The 16,343-nt window shown below is 46.6% G+C and overlaps 1 protein-coding gene across 1 annotated transcript in view; it reads left to right on the forward strand.

The window, feature by feature from the left end:
• The window catches only part of fam184ab (family with sequence similarity 184 member Ab), a 119,036-nt gene that overhangs the window by 69,378 nt on the left and 33,315 nt on the right, over nt 1-16,343 (forward strand). Inside the window, exons 5-6 of the mRNA XM_070884215.1 lie at nt 205-417; nt 10,240-10,393. Of these exons, the coding sequence (XP_070740316.1) occupies nt 205-417; nt 10,240-10,393 (367 nt within the window). The remainder of the gene's footprint in view (nt 1-204; nt 418-10,239; nt 10,394-16,343) is intronic.

Genomic DNA, 16,343 nt, shown 5'->3' on the forward strand with positions numbered 1-16,343 from the left:
ATCCATCAGTCATTTGTTGCTGCTTTTAATCTGCTAAGGGGAAATCTCCAGTCTGTGGCATGGAGTTGTTGCTTGAGGTTATATGTATGAATGTGTTTAATATCAAATCAAGCTCAATATAATGTAGTTACTGACTTTTTATTTGATTTACAAATACTGCTATCTTTAATTCCTTTTCACTCTGTTAAATTCTGTCTGCTGTAGATCTCCTTACTGAAGCAAAGCCTGGAAATGCAGCTATCCCAGTCCCAGGATTCCTTGCAGAAACTGCAGTGCCAGTTCAACCGTGAGAGACAGCGGCTCACACAACAAATGCAAGGGATGGAAGACGAGCATAAACGCAGACAGACATCTTTGGAGGAAGCCCACCGCATTGCTTTTAGAGATATGGAGGAATCCAAGGACCGTGAATGCAAGGCATGTTGTTGTAGTATTGTACTTTCAAATACTAAATTGAATTTTTTCACTTGTTTGATTTGTGCAGTAGTCAAATAGTACATTGCCATTTATTAACCCATTAAACAAAAACACACTTATGGAATAATCTCTCATTGAATGACTTCCTCACACTGCACTTCTAAAATAGAAGACTTTTATCTATAATATTGGAAGTACCCCTAGCAGGGATTTAGATTATAACATTTGGCTATTATATTTCTCTTTTAAAAGTTGACCATTGAGCTCTTTGGAGCTACTTTAGCTCTCTGGCTCAAATTATAGAAAGATTTTATTGTTTTGCTATGAAATCTGTAATTTTGTACAGTATCATGAGTTTAATTTAGTATTTTATATTAAAATTGTACTCTGTTTACAATATATAATCATTGTAATGTACACGGTATATTGTGTTGGCGAATGAACTTTACATACTGGTTTGGGTTTTGGACAACCTCAATAACTGATTCCAGAGAGCAGCATCAGAGATAGTGTATTGCTGTGGTTGCCTGCTGTGTCAGTGTTTGGTGGGTTTTGGGTGTCCTATCTCAGCTTTGGGAATTACGCTATTTGGAGGTAGAGCAGATGCTTCAAGTGGGGAGAATTGCTCCATGGACACTGCCCCCGACTGAACCAGGCTGCTCATAACCTTGGTCAGGTTTGACCCTGACATCAGCTTCTAATCTTGTATCCTTTCCATAATATCACCTGACTCTACGCCTGCTTCAACCCATCTGCTGCTGAAATCCTCATCCACACTTTTGTTACCTCTAGACTCGACTATTATAATGCTCTCCTGCTGGCCTCCCATCTTTCACTCTCCATAAACTTGAGCTCATCCAAAACCCTGCTGCCTGTATCTTAACTCGCACCAAGTCCCGTTCATCCATCACCCCTGTGCTTGCTGACCTACATTAGCTCCTAGTCCACAAATGCCTTGATTATAAAAGTCTCATCTTCGTGTGCAAATCACTCCATGGCCTCATCACTCTCTGGGGCTGAAATTGGTGAAGGTCCCGTCCGCCCAAGTGCTGCCGACGTACCTGACGGTACTTTGGGCGGGGTTTTCGTCAAAAAGGTCCTTGAAAGGGCGGCGGGCGGCAAAAGAGGGACTTGTGCCACCAATCTAGGCGGCAACCGGCGGGAGCTCTCAATCTCAGCGGCAAAGACGCTAACCACCCAAGTGCCACCGAGGATGGAGTCGGGCCCATGGGGGGGTCGAAGACCTGAAAAGGAAAATCATCAAAAAAAACAAAAACCATCGGAACACCTTCAGGAGACCCCATCCAGGTAAGTTGCTGTAAAGAAAAAAAATTTAAAATATTTACTAATCATTTTTTTCAGCTCTTCATACTCCCCGTCGGGTATAGAACAACCTCCAGCCAGTCGTCTTTCCCTGTTCTGACACCAACTCCCGCCCGCATCAGTATGGCATCTTGGCGGGCAGGAGGTCAGTTGCGCCACTCGGCCGTCTGCTGACGTCAGCGGGCGGTTCCCGGCGGTTCTCCCCTCCCAAATGGAAAGTGGCACTGGGCACAACTTCAAGAGGAATGTCAGCGGCAGTGGACGGTAACGCCATCAATTTCAGGCCCTCTGTCTGTAACCTCCTACAGCCCTACAGACCCCCAGGAACTCTGTGTTCTTCCAACTCTGGCATCTTGTCAATTCACACTTCCTTCGCCACACCATTGGCAGCTGTGCCTTCAGCCATCTTGGCCCTAAGCTCTAGAATTCCCTCACTAATCCTCTTCGCCTCTTCACCTCCCTCCCTTTTAAGACGTGCCTTAAAACCTACCTTTTTGACCAAGCTTTTGGTCACTTGTCTTAATATTTCCTTCTTTGGCTCTGTTTCAATTTTTGTCTGATCACACTTCTGTCAAGTATGCTAAAATGCACTATATAAATGCGACTTGTTGTTAGGTGCTTACTTGAATTGGCAACCTTACTCAGCATATGAGAGAAAATATTGTGAGAAATGGGTAAAAAAAAATAATTCCACTGAAGTAGCACATGCTCTTCTGTAATTGTCATTGAACGGCAATCTTTCTGTGTACTCTATTTATCGTAGGAATATGACCAGTTTGCTAGGATCTGGAGAAACCATGCTGCACATAACACAGCATACTGCAAAGTGCCGCACTATATTACAGGAGCAAAACATTCTTGCAAAAACAGATAGTAAGCCAAATGTTGATCTAGAGTTTTACATTTGTGAGCAATTATTCTTGCATTGATTGCATCGTGAATGACCTCAACAATTTATAATTGCCTGAATTCACTGTCGCATTGCACAAGATAAAAGTTCACGGGGTTGGGGGTAATATATTAGTGTTGTGTATCTGTAAATCATGCACTCCTAGTTCTGCCACCAGGGAGCGCATCCCCTGAAGTTCCAAGGGATCCCAGCATCCCTTGGGAGCACTGTATATAAGCCGGCCCCTAAGGCCTGTTCCTCACTCTGAAGTGTCTTAATAAAAACTGAGGTCACTGTTACTTTAACCTCCCCGTGTGCAGTCTCATCTGTGTTAGGAACACAATAACTGGCGACGAGTATACGAATCCAACGCAAAGATGCAGCAAACTGTGGGCATCCTGGAGAAGTTCTCGGAGGGTGAGGACTGGGAAGCCTAAGTCGAATGGCTAGACCAGTACTTTGTAGCCAACGAGCTGGGTGGAGAAGGAAGCGCTGCAAAAAGAAGAGCGGTTCTCTTCACGATCTGCGGGGCATCAACCTACAGCCTCATGAAGAATCTTCTGGCTCCGGTGAAACCCAAAGATAAGTCGTATGAGGAGCTGTGTACACTGGTTCGGGAGCATCTTAACCCGAGGGAGAGCGTGCTGATGGCGAGGTATCGGTTCTACACGTGCCAGCGATCTGAAGGTCAGGAAGTGGCGAGCTACATTGCTGAGCTAAGGCGACTTGCAGGACAATGTGAGTTTGATGGCTACCTGGAGCAGATGCTCAGGGACTTTTTCGTGCTGGGCATTGGCAATGTGACCATCCTACAAAAACTTTTGACTGTAGAGACACCGACCCTCAGTAAGGCCATTACGATAGCACAGGCGTTTATGTCCACCAGTGATAACACCAAACAAATCTCTCAGCACACAAGTGATAGCAATGTTCATAAATTAACTGGAACTGTGTTTGCGAGCAGAAATGTACCGGGCAGAAACCACGAGTCTGCAACTGCCAGCAGGCCTCAGGTGACCCAGATGACTCAAGAGTCCACAACAAAAGATGAATGCAAGGCATTTCACACCTTGTTGACGTTGTGGAGGCTTCCATTCAGCCTATTCATGCCACTTCAAAGGGTATGTTTGCAAGAGCTGTGGAACAATGGGGCACCTTCAACGAGCCTGCAGATGAGCTGTAAGTACTGCAAAACCTGCTAACCACCACGTGGCAGAGGAAGATCGGTCCATAGTGGATCAAAGCAATTTCGAGCCTCAGAGAGAGGAGGCAGATGCTGAAGTACACGGGGTGCACACATTTTCGACGAAATGTCCACCTACAATGCTAAATGTAAAATTGAATGACTTACCCGTAGCCATGGAACTGGACATTGGCGCTAGCCAATCCATCATAAGTAAAAAGATGTGTGAGAGACTGTGGTGCAACAAAGCACTCAGACCAGCCCTGAGCCCCATCCACACGAAACTGACAACGTACACCAAAGAGCTCATCACTGTCCTGGGCAGCGTGTGGTCAAGGTCACCTACGAGGGCATGGTGCACGAACTGCCACTCTGGATTGTCCCGGGCGATGGCCCCACACTACTTGGAAGGAGCTGGCTGGGCAAAATCCGCTGGAACTGGGATGACATCCGAGCGCTATCACATGTCGATGAGGCCTCATGTACCCAGGTTCTTAAACAAATTCCCTTCCCTTTTTGAGCCAGGCATTGGAAACTTCCGGGGCAAAGGTGTGGATCCACTTGGTCCCAAAGGCATGACCCATCTACCACAAGGCGCGAGCGGTACCTCACATGATGAGGGAGAGTGTGGAAATTGAGCTGGACAGGCTGCAACGCGAGGGCATCATCTCCCCAGTGGAATTCAGCGAGTGGGCCAGGCCGATTGTTTCAGTACTCAAAAGCGATGCCACGCTCAGGATTTGCAGCGATTATAAAGTAACTATTAATCGTTTCTTGCTATAGGACCAATACCCGTTACCTAAGGCAGACAACCTATTTGCGACGCTGGCAGGAGGCAAGACATTCACCAAGCTCGACCTGACTTCGGCCTACATGACGCAGGAACTGGAGGAGTCTTCGAAGGGCCTCACCTGCATCAACACGCACAAGAGACTGTTCATCCACAACAGATGCCCGTTTGGAATTCGGTCGGCTACAGCGATCTTCCAGAGAAACATGGAGAGCCTACTCAAGTTGGTGCCATGCACGGTGGTTTTTCAGGACGACATATTGGTCACGGGTTGGGACACCGTCGAGCACCTACAAAACCTGGAGGAGGTCCTCCAGCGACTGGATCGCGTAGGGTTGCGGCTGAAGAGGTCGAAATGCGTCATCATGGCAACAGAAGTGGAGTTTTTGGGGAGAAAGATCGCGGCGGATGGCATTCGGCCCACAGACGCCAAGACAGAGGCTAAAAGGAACGTGTCCAGGCCACAGAACGTCATGGAGCTGTGGTTGCTCCTGGGACTCCTCAACTATTTTGGTAACTTCCTACTGGGGTTAAGCACTCTCTTAGAGCCCCTACATGTGTTATTGCGAAAAGGTGAGAACTGGGTATGGGGAAAAAAACAAGTAATTGCTTTTGAGAAAGCCAGAAACATTTTATGCTCCAACAAGCTGCTTGTATTGTATAACCCGTGTAAAAGACTTGTGCTAGCATGTGATGCGTCGTCGTATGGAGTCGGGTGTGTATTACAAGCAGCTAACGTTGCGGGGAAGTTGCAACCTGTCGCCTATGCCACCAGGAGCTTATCTAAGGCCGAGAAAGGCATGATTGAGAAAGAGGCATTAGCGTGTGTGTTCGGGGTAAAGAAATGGCATCAGTACCTGTTTGGCCTCAAATTTGAGCTGGAAACTGATCACAAGCCCCTCATATCCCTGTTCGCTGAAAGCAAGGAGATAAATACTAATGCCTCAGCCCGCATACAAAGGTGGGCACTCGCGCTATCAGCGTATAACTATACCATCCGCCACAGGCCAGGCACCGAGAACTGTGCGGATGTTCTCAGTCGGCTACCATTGCCCATCAAACTTGTTGATGGTGGCGCAGCCCGCAGACTTGTTGATGGTCATGGAAGCGTTTGAAAATGATAAATCACCTGTCATAGCCCGCCAGATTAGGACTTGGACCAGCCAAGATCCTCTGCTGTACTGCATGGGAGCTGGGCCAGCATCCCCGTTGAAATGCAAGAGCTAATCAAGCCGTTCCAGCGGCGAAAGGACAAGCTGCCCATTCAGGCAGACTGCCTGTTGTGGAGTAACCGCGTAGTGCTACCCAAAAAGGGCAGGGAGACGTTCATCTCGGATCTCCACAGCACACACCCAGGTATAGTAATGATAAAAGCGATAGCCAGATCCCACGTGTGGTGGCCCGATATCGATTCTGACTTAGAGTCCTGTGTACGGCAATGCAGCGTGTGCTTAGTTGAGCAACGCACCCAGAGAGGCACCACTAAGTTTGTGGACCTGGCCCTCCAGAGCATGGTCGAGGATCCATGTCGACTATGCGGGCCCGTTTCTCGGTAAAATGTTCTTGGTGGTGGTGGATGCTTTTTCAAATGGATTGAATGTGAAATAATGTCGGGAAGCACCGCCACCATTGAAAGCCTGAGGGCCATGTTTGCCACCCACGGCCTGCTTGACATACTGGTCAGTGACAACGGGCCATGTTTCTCCAGTGCCGAATTTAAAGAATTCATGACCCGCAATGGGATCAAACATGTCACCTCGGCCCCGTTTAAACCAGCCTCCAATGGGCAGGCAGAGCGGGCAGTACAAACCATCAAACAGAGCCTTAAACGAGTCACAGAAGGCTCACTCCAAACCCACCTGTCCCGAGTACTGCTCAGCTACTGCACGAGACCCCACTCGCTCACAGGGGTGCCACCGGCTCAGCTACTCATGAAAAGGACACTTAAAACCAGACACTCGCTGGTTCACCTCAACCTGCATGGTCAGGTAGAGAGCAGGCGGCAGCAACAAAATGTAAACGATGGCCGCGCCACTGTGTCACGGGAAATTGATTTGAATGACCCTGTGTATATGCTAAACTATGGACATGGTCCCAAGTGGATCGCGGGCACGGTGATAGCTAAAGAAAGGAGTAGGGTGTTTATAGTTAAACTAGACAATGGACAAATTTGCAGAAAGCACCTGGACCAAATGGGGCTGCGGTTCACAGACTGCCCTGAACAACCCACAGCAGACACCATCTTTCTCGAGCCCAAAACACACACCCAAAGGATAAACAACACCACGCCGGACCAGGAAATCGAACCCATCACGCCCAACAGCCCAGCAAGGCCAGGCTCACCCAGCAGACCTGCAGGGCCAACAACACGCCAGCCCAGCGAGGGCATAGCCAACACACCAGAACAGACATTTGTACCGAGGCGGTCCACCAAAGAAAGAAAGGCTCCCGACCGCCTCACCTTGTAAATAGTTTTCATTTTGACTTTGGTGGGGAGTGATGTGTATCTGTAAAGCATGCACTCCCATGTTCCGCCACCAAGGAGCTCATCCCCTGAAGTCCTATGGGATCTCAGTTTTAAATGGGCGGCAGCTTATTCTAAAATTATGCCCCTTAGTTCTAGTCTCCCCCATCAGTGGAAACATTCTCTCTACATCCACCTTGTTAAGCCCCCTCATAATCTTAGTCGTTTCGATAAGATCACCTCTCACTCTTCTGAATTCCAATGAGTAGAGGCCCAACCTACTCAACCTTTCTTCATAGGTCATCCCCCTCTTCTCCGGAATCAACCTAGTGAACCTTCACTGAACTGCCTCCAAAGCAAGTATATCCTTTTGTAAATATGGAAACCAAAACTGCACGCAGTATTCCAGGTGTGGCCTCACCAATACCCTGTATAACTGTAGCAAGACTTCCCTGCTTTTATATTCCATCCCCTTTGCAATAAAGGCCAAGATTCCATTGGCCTTCCTGATCATTTGCTGTACCTGCATACTAGCCTTTTGTGTTTCATGCAAAAGTACCCCCAGGTCTCGCTGTACTGCAGCACTTTGCAATTTTTCTCCATTTAAATAATAACTTGCTCTTTGATTTTTTTCTGCCAAAGTGCATGACCTCACACTTTCCAACATTATACTCCATCTGCCAAATTTTTGCCCACTCACTTAGCCTGTCTGTGTCCTTTCGCAGGAGCGTCTTGAAGATGTTTTAAGGAGCAAAGAAAGGTAGAGAAGCAGAAATGTTTAGGCAGGGAGTTACAGAGCTTGGGGCCGAGGCAACAGAAGGCACAGCCACCAATGGTTGAGCGGTTAGAATCAAGGATGCTCAAGGGAACAGAATTAGCGGAGCACAGACATCTCGGGGGGTGTGGGGGGGTTGTGGGGCTGGAAGAGATTACAGACTAGGGAGGGGAGAGGACATAGAGGGATTTGAAAATAAGGATGATAATTTTGAAATCGAGGCGTTGCTTAATCGGAAGCTAATGTAAGTCAGCAAGCACAGGGGTGATGGGTGAGCGGGACTTGGTGCGAGTTAGGACATGGGCAGCTGAGTTTTGGATGACCTCAAGTTTATGTAAGGTAGAATGTGGGAGGCCAGCCAGGAGTGCGTTGGAATAGTCAAGTCTGGAGGTAACAAAGGCATGAATGAGGGCTTTAGCAGCGGATGAGCTGAGGCAAGGGCAGAGACGGGCGATGTTACGGAGGTGGAAATATGCATCCACAACGGTTATCAGGATCTTCATTTAAACCAAGCATGGGATGTCTTTCCAATTAATTTGGGGAGGAATGGAATGAAGAAGAGGTAGACGATGAGGAGTCTACTGGTGAATCACTGGAGAATAAGTCATGGGAATAGTCCCCACTTTCTGTGGTCAGAATCAACAAAAATCAAAAAGGACCATGTGCAGTTCCATTTGTTGTAAAATCTGATATGCGATTTGGGCAGATTCCCCTGTTTTAAGAGATAGCCAAGTAGGCCATCAGAGAGCCAGTCAGATTTAGCAACAAGGCTGACCAAAAAATGTAAAGTAAGCCGATTTTTAGGGGTAGTGTGGCATATTTCATAATTTTATTTCCTGCAAATAGTGATACAGAATCAAGTCATAGAGTTGTGAGAATTGTTGCAAGTGTTTTTCTGCTTATTCACAATTCACAATTGCAAAATAATATTTAGCTTCATCTTCTAAAAGTATGAATCAGTCTGCTTTTTGAAAGATTGGAGAAGCACATGAGGGCATGTATGAAAGACACGGGCTGAAATTCAGCCTCCCAAAAAGGCCACTTACCGCCAGAAAACGGCGACCAGGCAGCGGAGTAGAGCGGCCGCCGACTTCCGGTCCGATGGCTGCCACGATCGAAATTCACCTTTGGGGTTTTTCTGGCGGTCTCCACTTCCGCCCTGCTGCTGTCGACCGTCCGAAGTGTGTCATCAAAGCACACACCGCCGCTCTCCCGTACCTCCATGGCACCCCCCACAAAATTTATCTGGAAAAATCCACGATCCAATGCGTGGTGTCCCTGACAGATTTTTCTGTCCGTGCACTTTCCTTTCACTGTGAGTGCCACGGCGGCCCTTCAAGGGGAGGGCGCACTGCCACAGCCGCCATGTTTTTTTTTTGCTGGCCGACTTCCCGATCAGCCGGACAATTATGGCCCCTGGTTCAGCCGGGCTGCCAACAGGCAGCTTGGCACCCCCTCTGGAGAGACGTGGTGACACACACGTGCACTGACATCAGCACCGGTCCGCCGCTGACTGACAATGGCGGAGTCCCGCCCCCACTTCCGCCCCTCCAGAGTACTTACCGCTGCACATCCGCCCCCATTATGACCGACTTCCGGTCCCCTCCAAACAAATTGCCAAAGAGCTGAAAATAGATCAAGAGTCCGCCTCGTCTGAAAAGACGGTAAAAACACTTAGAAAACGGTAGGTGCATCGGGTTTCCGGCGGACATGGATTTTTGTCTACAGTATCCAGTTCAGATCACAAGAAGGTATTATTGTTATGTCCAGTACTGCTCCCCTCTCCTCCAACCCTGTTACACTGTCCTACGATTAGATCATAGGAACAGGAGTACACCATTTAACCCTTCCAGCCTGTTCCACCATTCAATGTGATCATGACTGATCTGTGACCTAACTCGTTATAACTCAATAATACGTGATCCCCTGAACACAAGGTGCAGGAGTGCTCAAGAGAATACTTGAGGCGGACCTGAATTTGTAACAATGACCTTAAATTGGACTGTTGAGTTGTGCTCCTAACACCAGGCTAACCATGAGTTTTTACTAATGTTAGAACAAATTTCTTATGCTGCAGTAAATACATTAAGGCATTGACTTTGCACAAGTTCACTTGCTAATTCATTGAAGTTTCATCTGTGTCCAATTATGATTTTGTGGTCTTGGATTTTTCAATGTAGGATCAGGAATTATCCTGCTAACAAGATTATGTAGTAATCAGAATGCTAACAGTATATTTAAGTATATGAACTGTAAATTACTGTTTGAACAAATGTTACTTTCATTCTCAAAACTTGAAATTGTAATATGTGAAATTATTATTTGCCTGAAAAGGACCATGAAAGCGAAAGTTGAATGGAGAAGTAAAGAATGTAATTGTGTTGAATATGTTTTATAGCAATTGGAAGACTGCTTAAACCAGCAGCATATAGAAGATATGCAGACCCAGAAGGACACTCAGAGAATGAATTTAGAGGCTTTGCAAAAGGAAGCAAGGCAACAACTACAGGACTTGAGGACAGAGTTGCAGACTGAAGGGAAAGCACTACTTGGTATGCATTCTTAAATAATTCTACTGATTCACATCGTGTAAGGATCAGTTTTTGAATAGTTACAATTTTAAAAGTAGTGAAAATCTGCTGTGGCATTGCTCACTGAAAAAAATTGCGTCTTCTTGTTTCTCTGTTTCTTTCAAATAATTTGATTTTTCGATCTCGCTCTGTCTTCTTTTCTCTCTTTTGTTGGTCTTTCACCTTTTCTTTACCTGTACGCCTTCTATCATTATGGTATCTATATCTCAATCTTGCTTTTCTTTTTGTGAGTTTATTCTTCCTCTCTCTCCTTTCTTTGTATGCCTCTCATACATATTACTTTACTGATTTACTGAACTGGCTATGGTACGCAGTAAGATAACAGCTAATATGTACCGAATTAAAGGTGGCTACACTGGGGAGAGGCTGCCCAGAAGTTATTGTAATACTGGCAAGTTGAGAGAGAAATTAGGGGCTGGCATCTGAATACGGCAGAAACACCTGGATGAAAACAGAAGGTGGGCCACCAGGTGTAATCTGCAATGCTGCACCTGTACCCCTAGCTAGATATCTGACTTTGATATCGCAATGGGTCTGTAACTACAACTATGACTACTACTGGAGTAATCAGGAGCCATTGTAACTTGTATGGGTGATAAAGGATCTGAGGAATTGGTCGTGAGGGAAGCAGGGAAACTGCAGGCATGAGGCTCTGGCAAGGAGGGAGTGGGGTCGTGCCCGAGATTGGAGCAGAGAGGGAGCAAAGCAAGGTTTGAAGCTGGAGCAAGGTGGCGCATGAGATCCAAACCTGTTGCAGAAGGAGAACACTGAACTGAAGCATGAGGCTTGAAGCTGGAATGAGGAGAGAGCAGAGTGGGATCTGATGCCCAGAGCAGATAGGGGTTGGGAAAGATCCATTTGATGCTGCCTCCTTTGGTGTTTGAGTGCCAGAGGAGTGTTTGTCAGCATTTGAGTTGGGGCACAGCATCAAAAATGGGAACAGCCATTTTAAGTGGGCATACGAGCTCACTTAATATTGGAACTGGCTGATTCGCTGATTTCTTCATCGCTGACCCTACTGCTTGTGAAAAATAAAGTACAGAAGCAACAGGAACAATGTGCAAGGCATCAGTAATCTGTAGGTCTAGAAGTTTAGTCAGACTGTGTGCAGAAGTGGCCTGATGTGTCACTGACTTACTGGAAGATGCATTGCTGTGGTAGGCAGAAGGGAAGATCCTGTGCTGAGGCTGCGAAAGATGTAGGTCTGGAAAGCACGTAGAGCTGTGCTACAATGTGGGAGGCATAAAAATGAGATACAGGAATAAGGAGGATGTTGATGATAAACTGAAGACTGGAGTTGATGGTTTTTGTTACCTGCCTTGCCCATCCTATTGCTCTGGCCTCTATTGCATCTCGCTGGTTGACAGCCCTGACAGTGAAGTACATTGGACTGATCGTCAAGCATGAAATTGATCACACAAATGCATTGATTACACAGTTACTACAGCCAGGGTTGCCAACTTTAGTTGGACGTATTCCTGGCGGTTTCATTAAATGACCTCCCGCCATTGATCATTCTCATGGTGCACCTCCTTCCCACTCCAAGTGAAAAGTGAACAAACTCTTCATTACTTGATAGGAGGAGTCTTTACAATCAAACATAATTTTTTCCCATCACCAATATTTTTATGACTAATAAACTAAAGTGTTCAAAGAAAATGAAAAATAAAACTTTTCTTTAATACCCCCATGACATTACTCCCACGTTGCCCTCAGCAGTGTCCAGAAGTATAATCTTCAATTGTGGGAGACTCGAGAACAATCCTGGGGAGGGGTTGGTATCCCAAACTACAGCCTTCAGATATATGTCCTAATGATCACTGTAGTGTATGGAGAAAGAGTCAGACTGAACACTGTGAGCTCAAAGTAACGTGTGACCTTAGTCTTTTATTGCAGGTCTTCAGAGTGCCTCTCCAACATGTGAAGCACTCTTAAATACCTGTGCTCCCAAGGGATTATGAGATCCCTTGGCACTTCGGTGAATGAGCCCTCTGATGGCTGTACAAAGTATATACGTCCAGATACATAACAACTTTCCCCCCTAAAGTCTATAGTGTAACTATTTACAATGTGAGTCGATCTGGGGCCCTTCTTGCCCTGGTTGATCGTCTCGATGTGAAGGCTGGTGTTGTTGAGTCATTTGTTGGGCCCTCGCTGGGCTGCTGTGCAGCTGGCCTTGCTGGGCTGCCTGGCGTGTTGGGCCCTGCAGGGCTGCTGTGGATGATGGGTTCTGCTTCGTGGTCAACCATGGTGTCGGTTGCCATTGGTGTGTGTGTTGGGGGATCAAAAAAGGTAGGGTCCAAGGTGGGTTGCTCAGGGTAGTCCGTGAATCTGAGTTTGATTTGGTCCAAGTGTTTCCTGTGAATGAGTCCATTTGAAAGTTTGACCTGAAACACTCTGCTCCCCTCTTTGGCCACGACAGTGCCGGGAGCCACTTGGGACCCTGCCCATAATTTAATACAAATACAGGATCATTGACTTCAATCTCGCGTGACACATTTGCGCTATCATGGTATGCACTTTGTTGAAGCCGCCTGCTCTCTACCTGTTCATGTAAATCAGGGTGAACTAACAAGAGCCTTGTCGTCAATGCTCTTTTCATGAGCAGTTCAGCAGGTGGGATCCCAGTGAGTGAGTGTGGTCTCCTGTGGTAGCTAAGCTCGGGATATTCAAGTCTGCAGTGAGCCTTCAGTTACCCTCTTCAAGCCTTGCTTGATGGTTTGCACTGCTCTCTCTGCCTGACCATTGACGATGGTTTAAACAGGACAGATGTGACATGTTTGATCCCGTTACGGGTCATAAATTCTTTGAACTCAGCACTGGTAAAACATGGCCCATTGTCGCTCACCAGGACATCGGGTAAGCCATGTGTGGCAAACATGGCCCGCAGGCTTTCAGTGGTGGCAGCGGACGTGCTAGCCGACATTATCTCGCATTCAATCCACTTGGAGTATGCTTCTACAACCACAAGGAACATTTTACCCAAGAACAGGCCTGCATAGTCGACATGTAGCCTAGACCACAGTTTGGAGGGCCAAGACCATAAACTTAGCGGCGCCTCCCTGGATACATTGCTTAACTGCGAGCATGTGTTACATCTCTGAACGCAAGACTCTAAGTCCGCATCGATACCGGGCCACCACACGTGGGATCTGGCTATCGCTTTCATCATTACGATGCCTGGGTGGGTACTGTGGAGATCATTAATGAAGGTGTCTCTGCCCTTCTTGGGGACCACTACTTGATTGCTCCATGGAAGGCACTCTGCCTGAATAGACATTTCATCTTTGCACCGCTGGAATGGCTTTATCTCTTCCTGCATTTCCACTGGGACACTGGACCAGCTCCCGTGAAGTACACAGCTTTTGACTAGAGATAATAAGGGGTCCTAGGTTGTCTAGGTTTTGATCTGCCGGGTCGTGACGGGTGATTGCTCACTCTCAAATGCTTCCATAACCATGGCTAGATCTGTGGGCTGCGCCATTTCCACCCCCGTGGTGGGCAATGGCCGCTTACTGAGAGCATCGACGCAGTTTTCTGTACCTGGCCAGTGGCAGATGGCATTGTTGTAGGCGGACAATGTGAGTGCCCATCTCTGGATGCGGGCCGATGCGTTGGTATTGATCCCTTTGCTCTCGGAAAACAGGGCTATAAGTGGCTTATGGTCAGTTTCCAATTCAAATTTTAGCCCAAACAGGTATTGATGCATTTTCTTTTCCCCATAGACACATGTTAAAGCTTCTTTTACAATCGTGCTGTAGGCTCTTTCGGCCTTAGACAGACTCCTGGATGCATAAGCAACCGGTTGCAGTTTCCCGAAATCATTGGCTTGTTGCTTTACACACCCAACGTCCTATGACAACGAATCACATGCTAATAAATAAAAGGAAAAGGAGATGAGGTAGCATTGCTGGTTAAAGAGGAGATTAATGCAATAGTTAGGAAAGACATTAGCTTGGATGATGTGGAATCTATATGGGTAGAGCTGCAGAACACCAAAGGGCAAAAAACGTTATTGGGAGTTGTGTACAGACCTCCAAACAGTAGTAGTGATGTTGGGGAGGGCATCAAACAGGAAATTAGGGGTGCATGCAATAAAGGTGCAGCAGTTATTATGGGTGACTTTAATATGCACATAGATTGGGCTAGCCAAACTGGAAGCAATACGGTGGAGGAGGATTTCCTGGAGTGCATAAGGGATGGTTTTCCAGACCAATATGTCGAGGAACCAACTAGGGGGGAGGCCATCTTAGACTGGGTGTTGTGTAATGAGAGAGGATTAATTAGCAATCTCATTGTGCGAGGCTCCTTGGGGAAGAATGACCATAATATGGTGGAATTCTGCATTAGGATGGAGAATGAAACAGTTAATTCATAGACCATGGTCCAGAACTTAAAGAAGGGTAACTTTGAAGGTATTAGGCGTGAATTGGCTAGGATAGATTGGCGTATGATACTTAAGGGGTTGACTGTGGATGGGCAATGGAAGACATTTAGAGACCGCGTGGATGAACTACAACAATTGTACATTCCTGTCTGTCGTAAAAATAAAAAAGGGAAGGTGGCTCAACCGTGGCTATCAAGGGAAATCAGGGATAGTATTAAAGCCAAGGAAGTGGCATACAAATTGGCCAGAAATAGCAGCGAACCCGGGGACTGGGAGAAATTTAGAACTCAGCAGAGGAGGACAAAGGGTTTGATTTGGGCAGGGAAAATGGAGTACGAGAAGAAGCTTGCAGGGAACATTAAGGCGGATTGCAAAAGTTTCTATAGATATGTAAAGAGAAAAAGGTTAGTAAAGACAAACGTAGGTCCCCTGCAGTCAGAATCAGGGGAAGTCATAACGGGGAACAAAGAAATGGCAGACCAATTGAACAAGTACTTTGGTTCGGTATTCACTAAGGAGGACACAAACAACCTTCCGGATATCAAAGGGGTCAGAGGGTCTAGTAAGAAGGAGGAACTGAGGGAAATCCTTATTAGTCGGGAAATTGTGTTGGGGAAATTGATGGGATTGAAGGCCGATAAATCCCCAGGGCCTGATGGACTGCATCCCAGAGTACTTAAGGAGGTGGCCTTGGAAATAGCGGATGCATTGACAGTCATTTTCCAACATTCCATTGACTCTGGATCAGTTCCTATGAAGTGGAGGGTAGCCAATGTAACCCCACTTTTTAAAAAAGGAGGGAGAGAGAAAACAGGGAATTATAGACTGGTCAGCCTGACATCGGTAGTGGGTAAGATGATGGAATCAATTATTAAGGATGTCATAGCAGCGCATTTGGAAAAAGGTGACATGATAGGTCCAAGTCAGCATGGATTTGTGAAAGGGAAATCATGCTTGACAAATCTTCTGGAATTTTTTGAGGATGTTTCCAGTAAAGTGGACAAGGGAGAACCAGTTGATGTGGTATATTTGGACTTTCAGAAGACTTTCGACAAGGTCCCACACAAGAGATTAATGTGCAAAGTTAAAGCACATGGGATTGGGGGTAGTGTGCTGACGTGGATTGAGAACTGGTTGTCAGACAGGAAGCAAAGAGTAGGAGTAAATGGGTACTTTTCAGAATGGCAGGCAGTGACTAGTGGGGTACCGCAAGGTTCTGTGCTGGGGCCTCAGCTGTTTACACTGTACATTAATGATTTAGACGAGGGGATTAAATGTTTCTCCAAATTTGCGGATGACACTAAGTTGGGTGGCAGTGTGAGCTGCGAGGAGGATGCTATGAGGCTGCAGAGTGATTTGGATAGATTAGGTGAGTGGGCAAATGCATGGCAGATGAAGTATAATGTGGATAAATGTGAGGTTATCCACTTTGGTGGTAAAAACAGAGACACAGACTATTATCTGAATGGTGACAGATTAGGAAAAGGGGAGGTGCAACGAGACCTGGGTGTCATGGTACATCAG

Source organism: Pristiophorus japonicus, chromosome 7 (genome assembly GCF_044704955.1).
Source record: "Pristiophorus japonicus isolate sPriJap1 chromosome 7, sPriJap1.hap1, whole genome shotgun sequence".
NCBI lineage: Eukaryota > Metazoa > Chordata > Chondrichthyes > Pristiophoridae > Pristiophorus > Pristiophorus japonicus.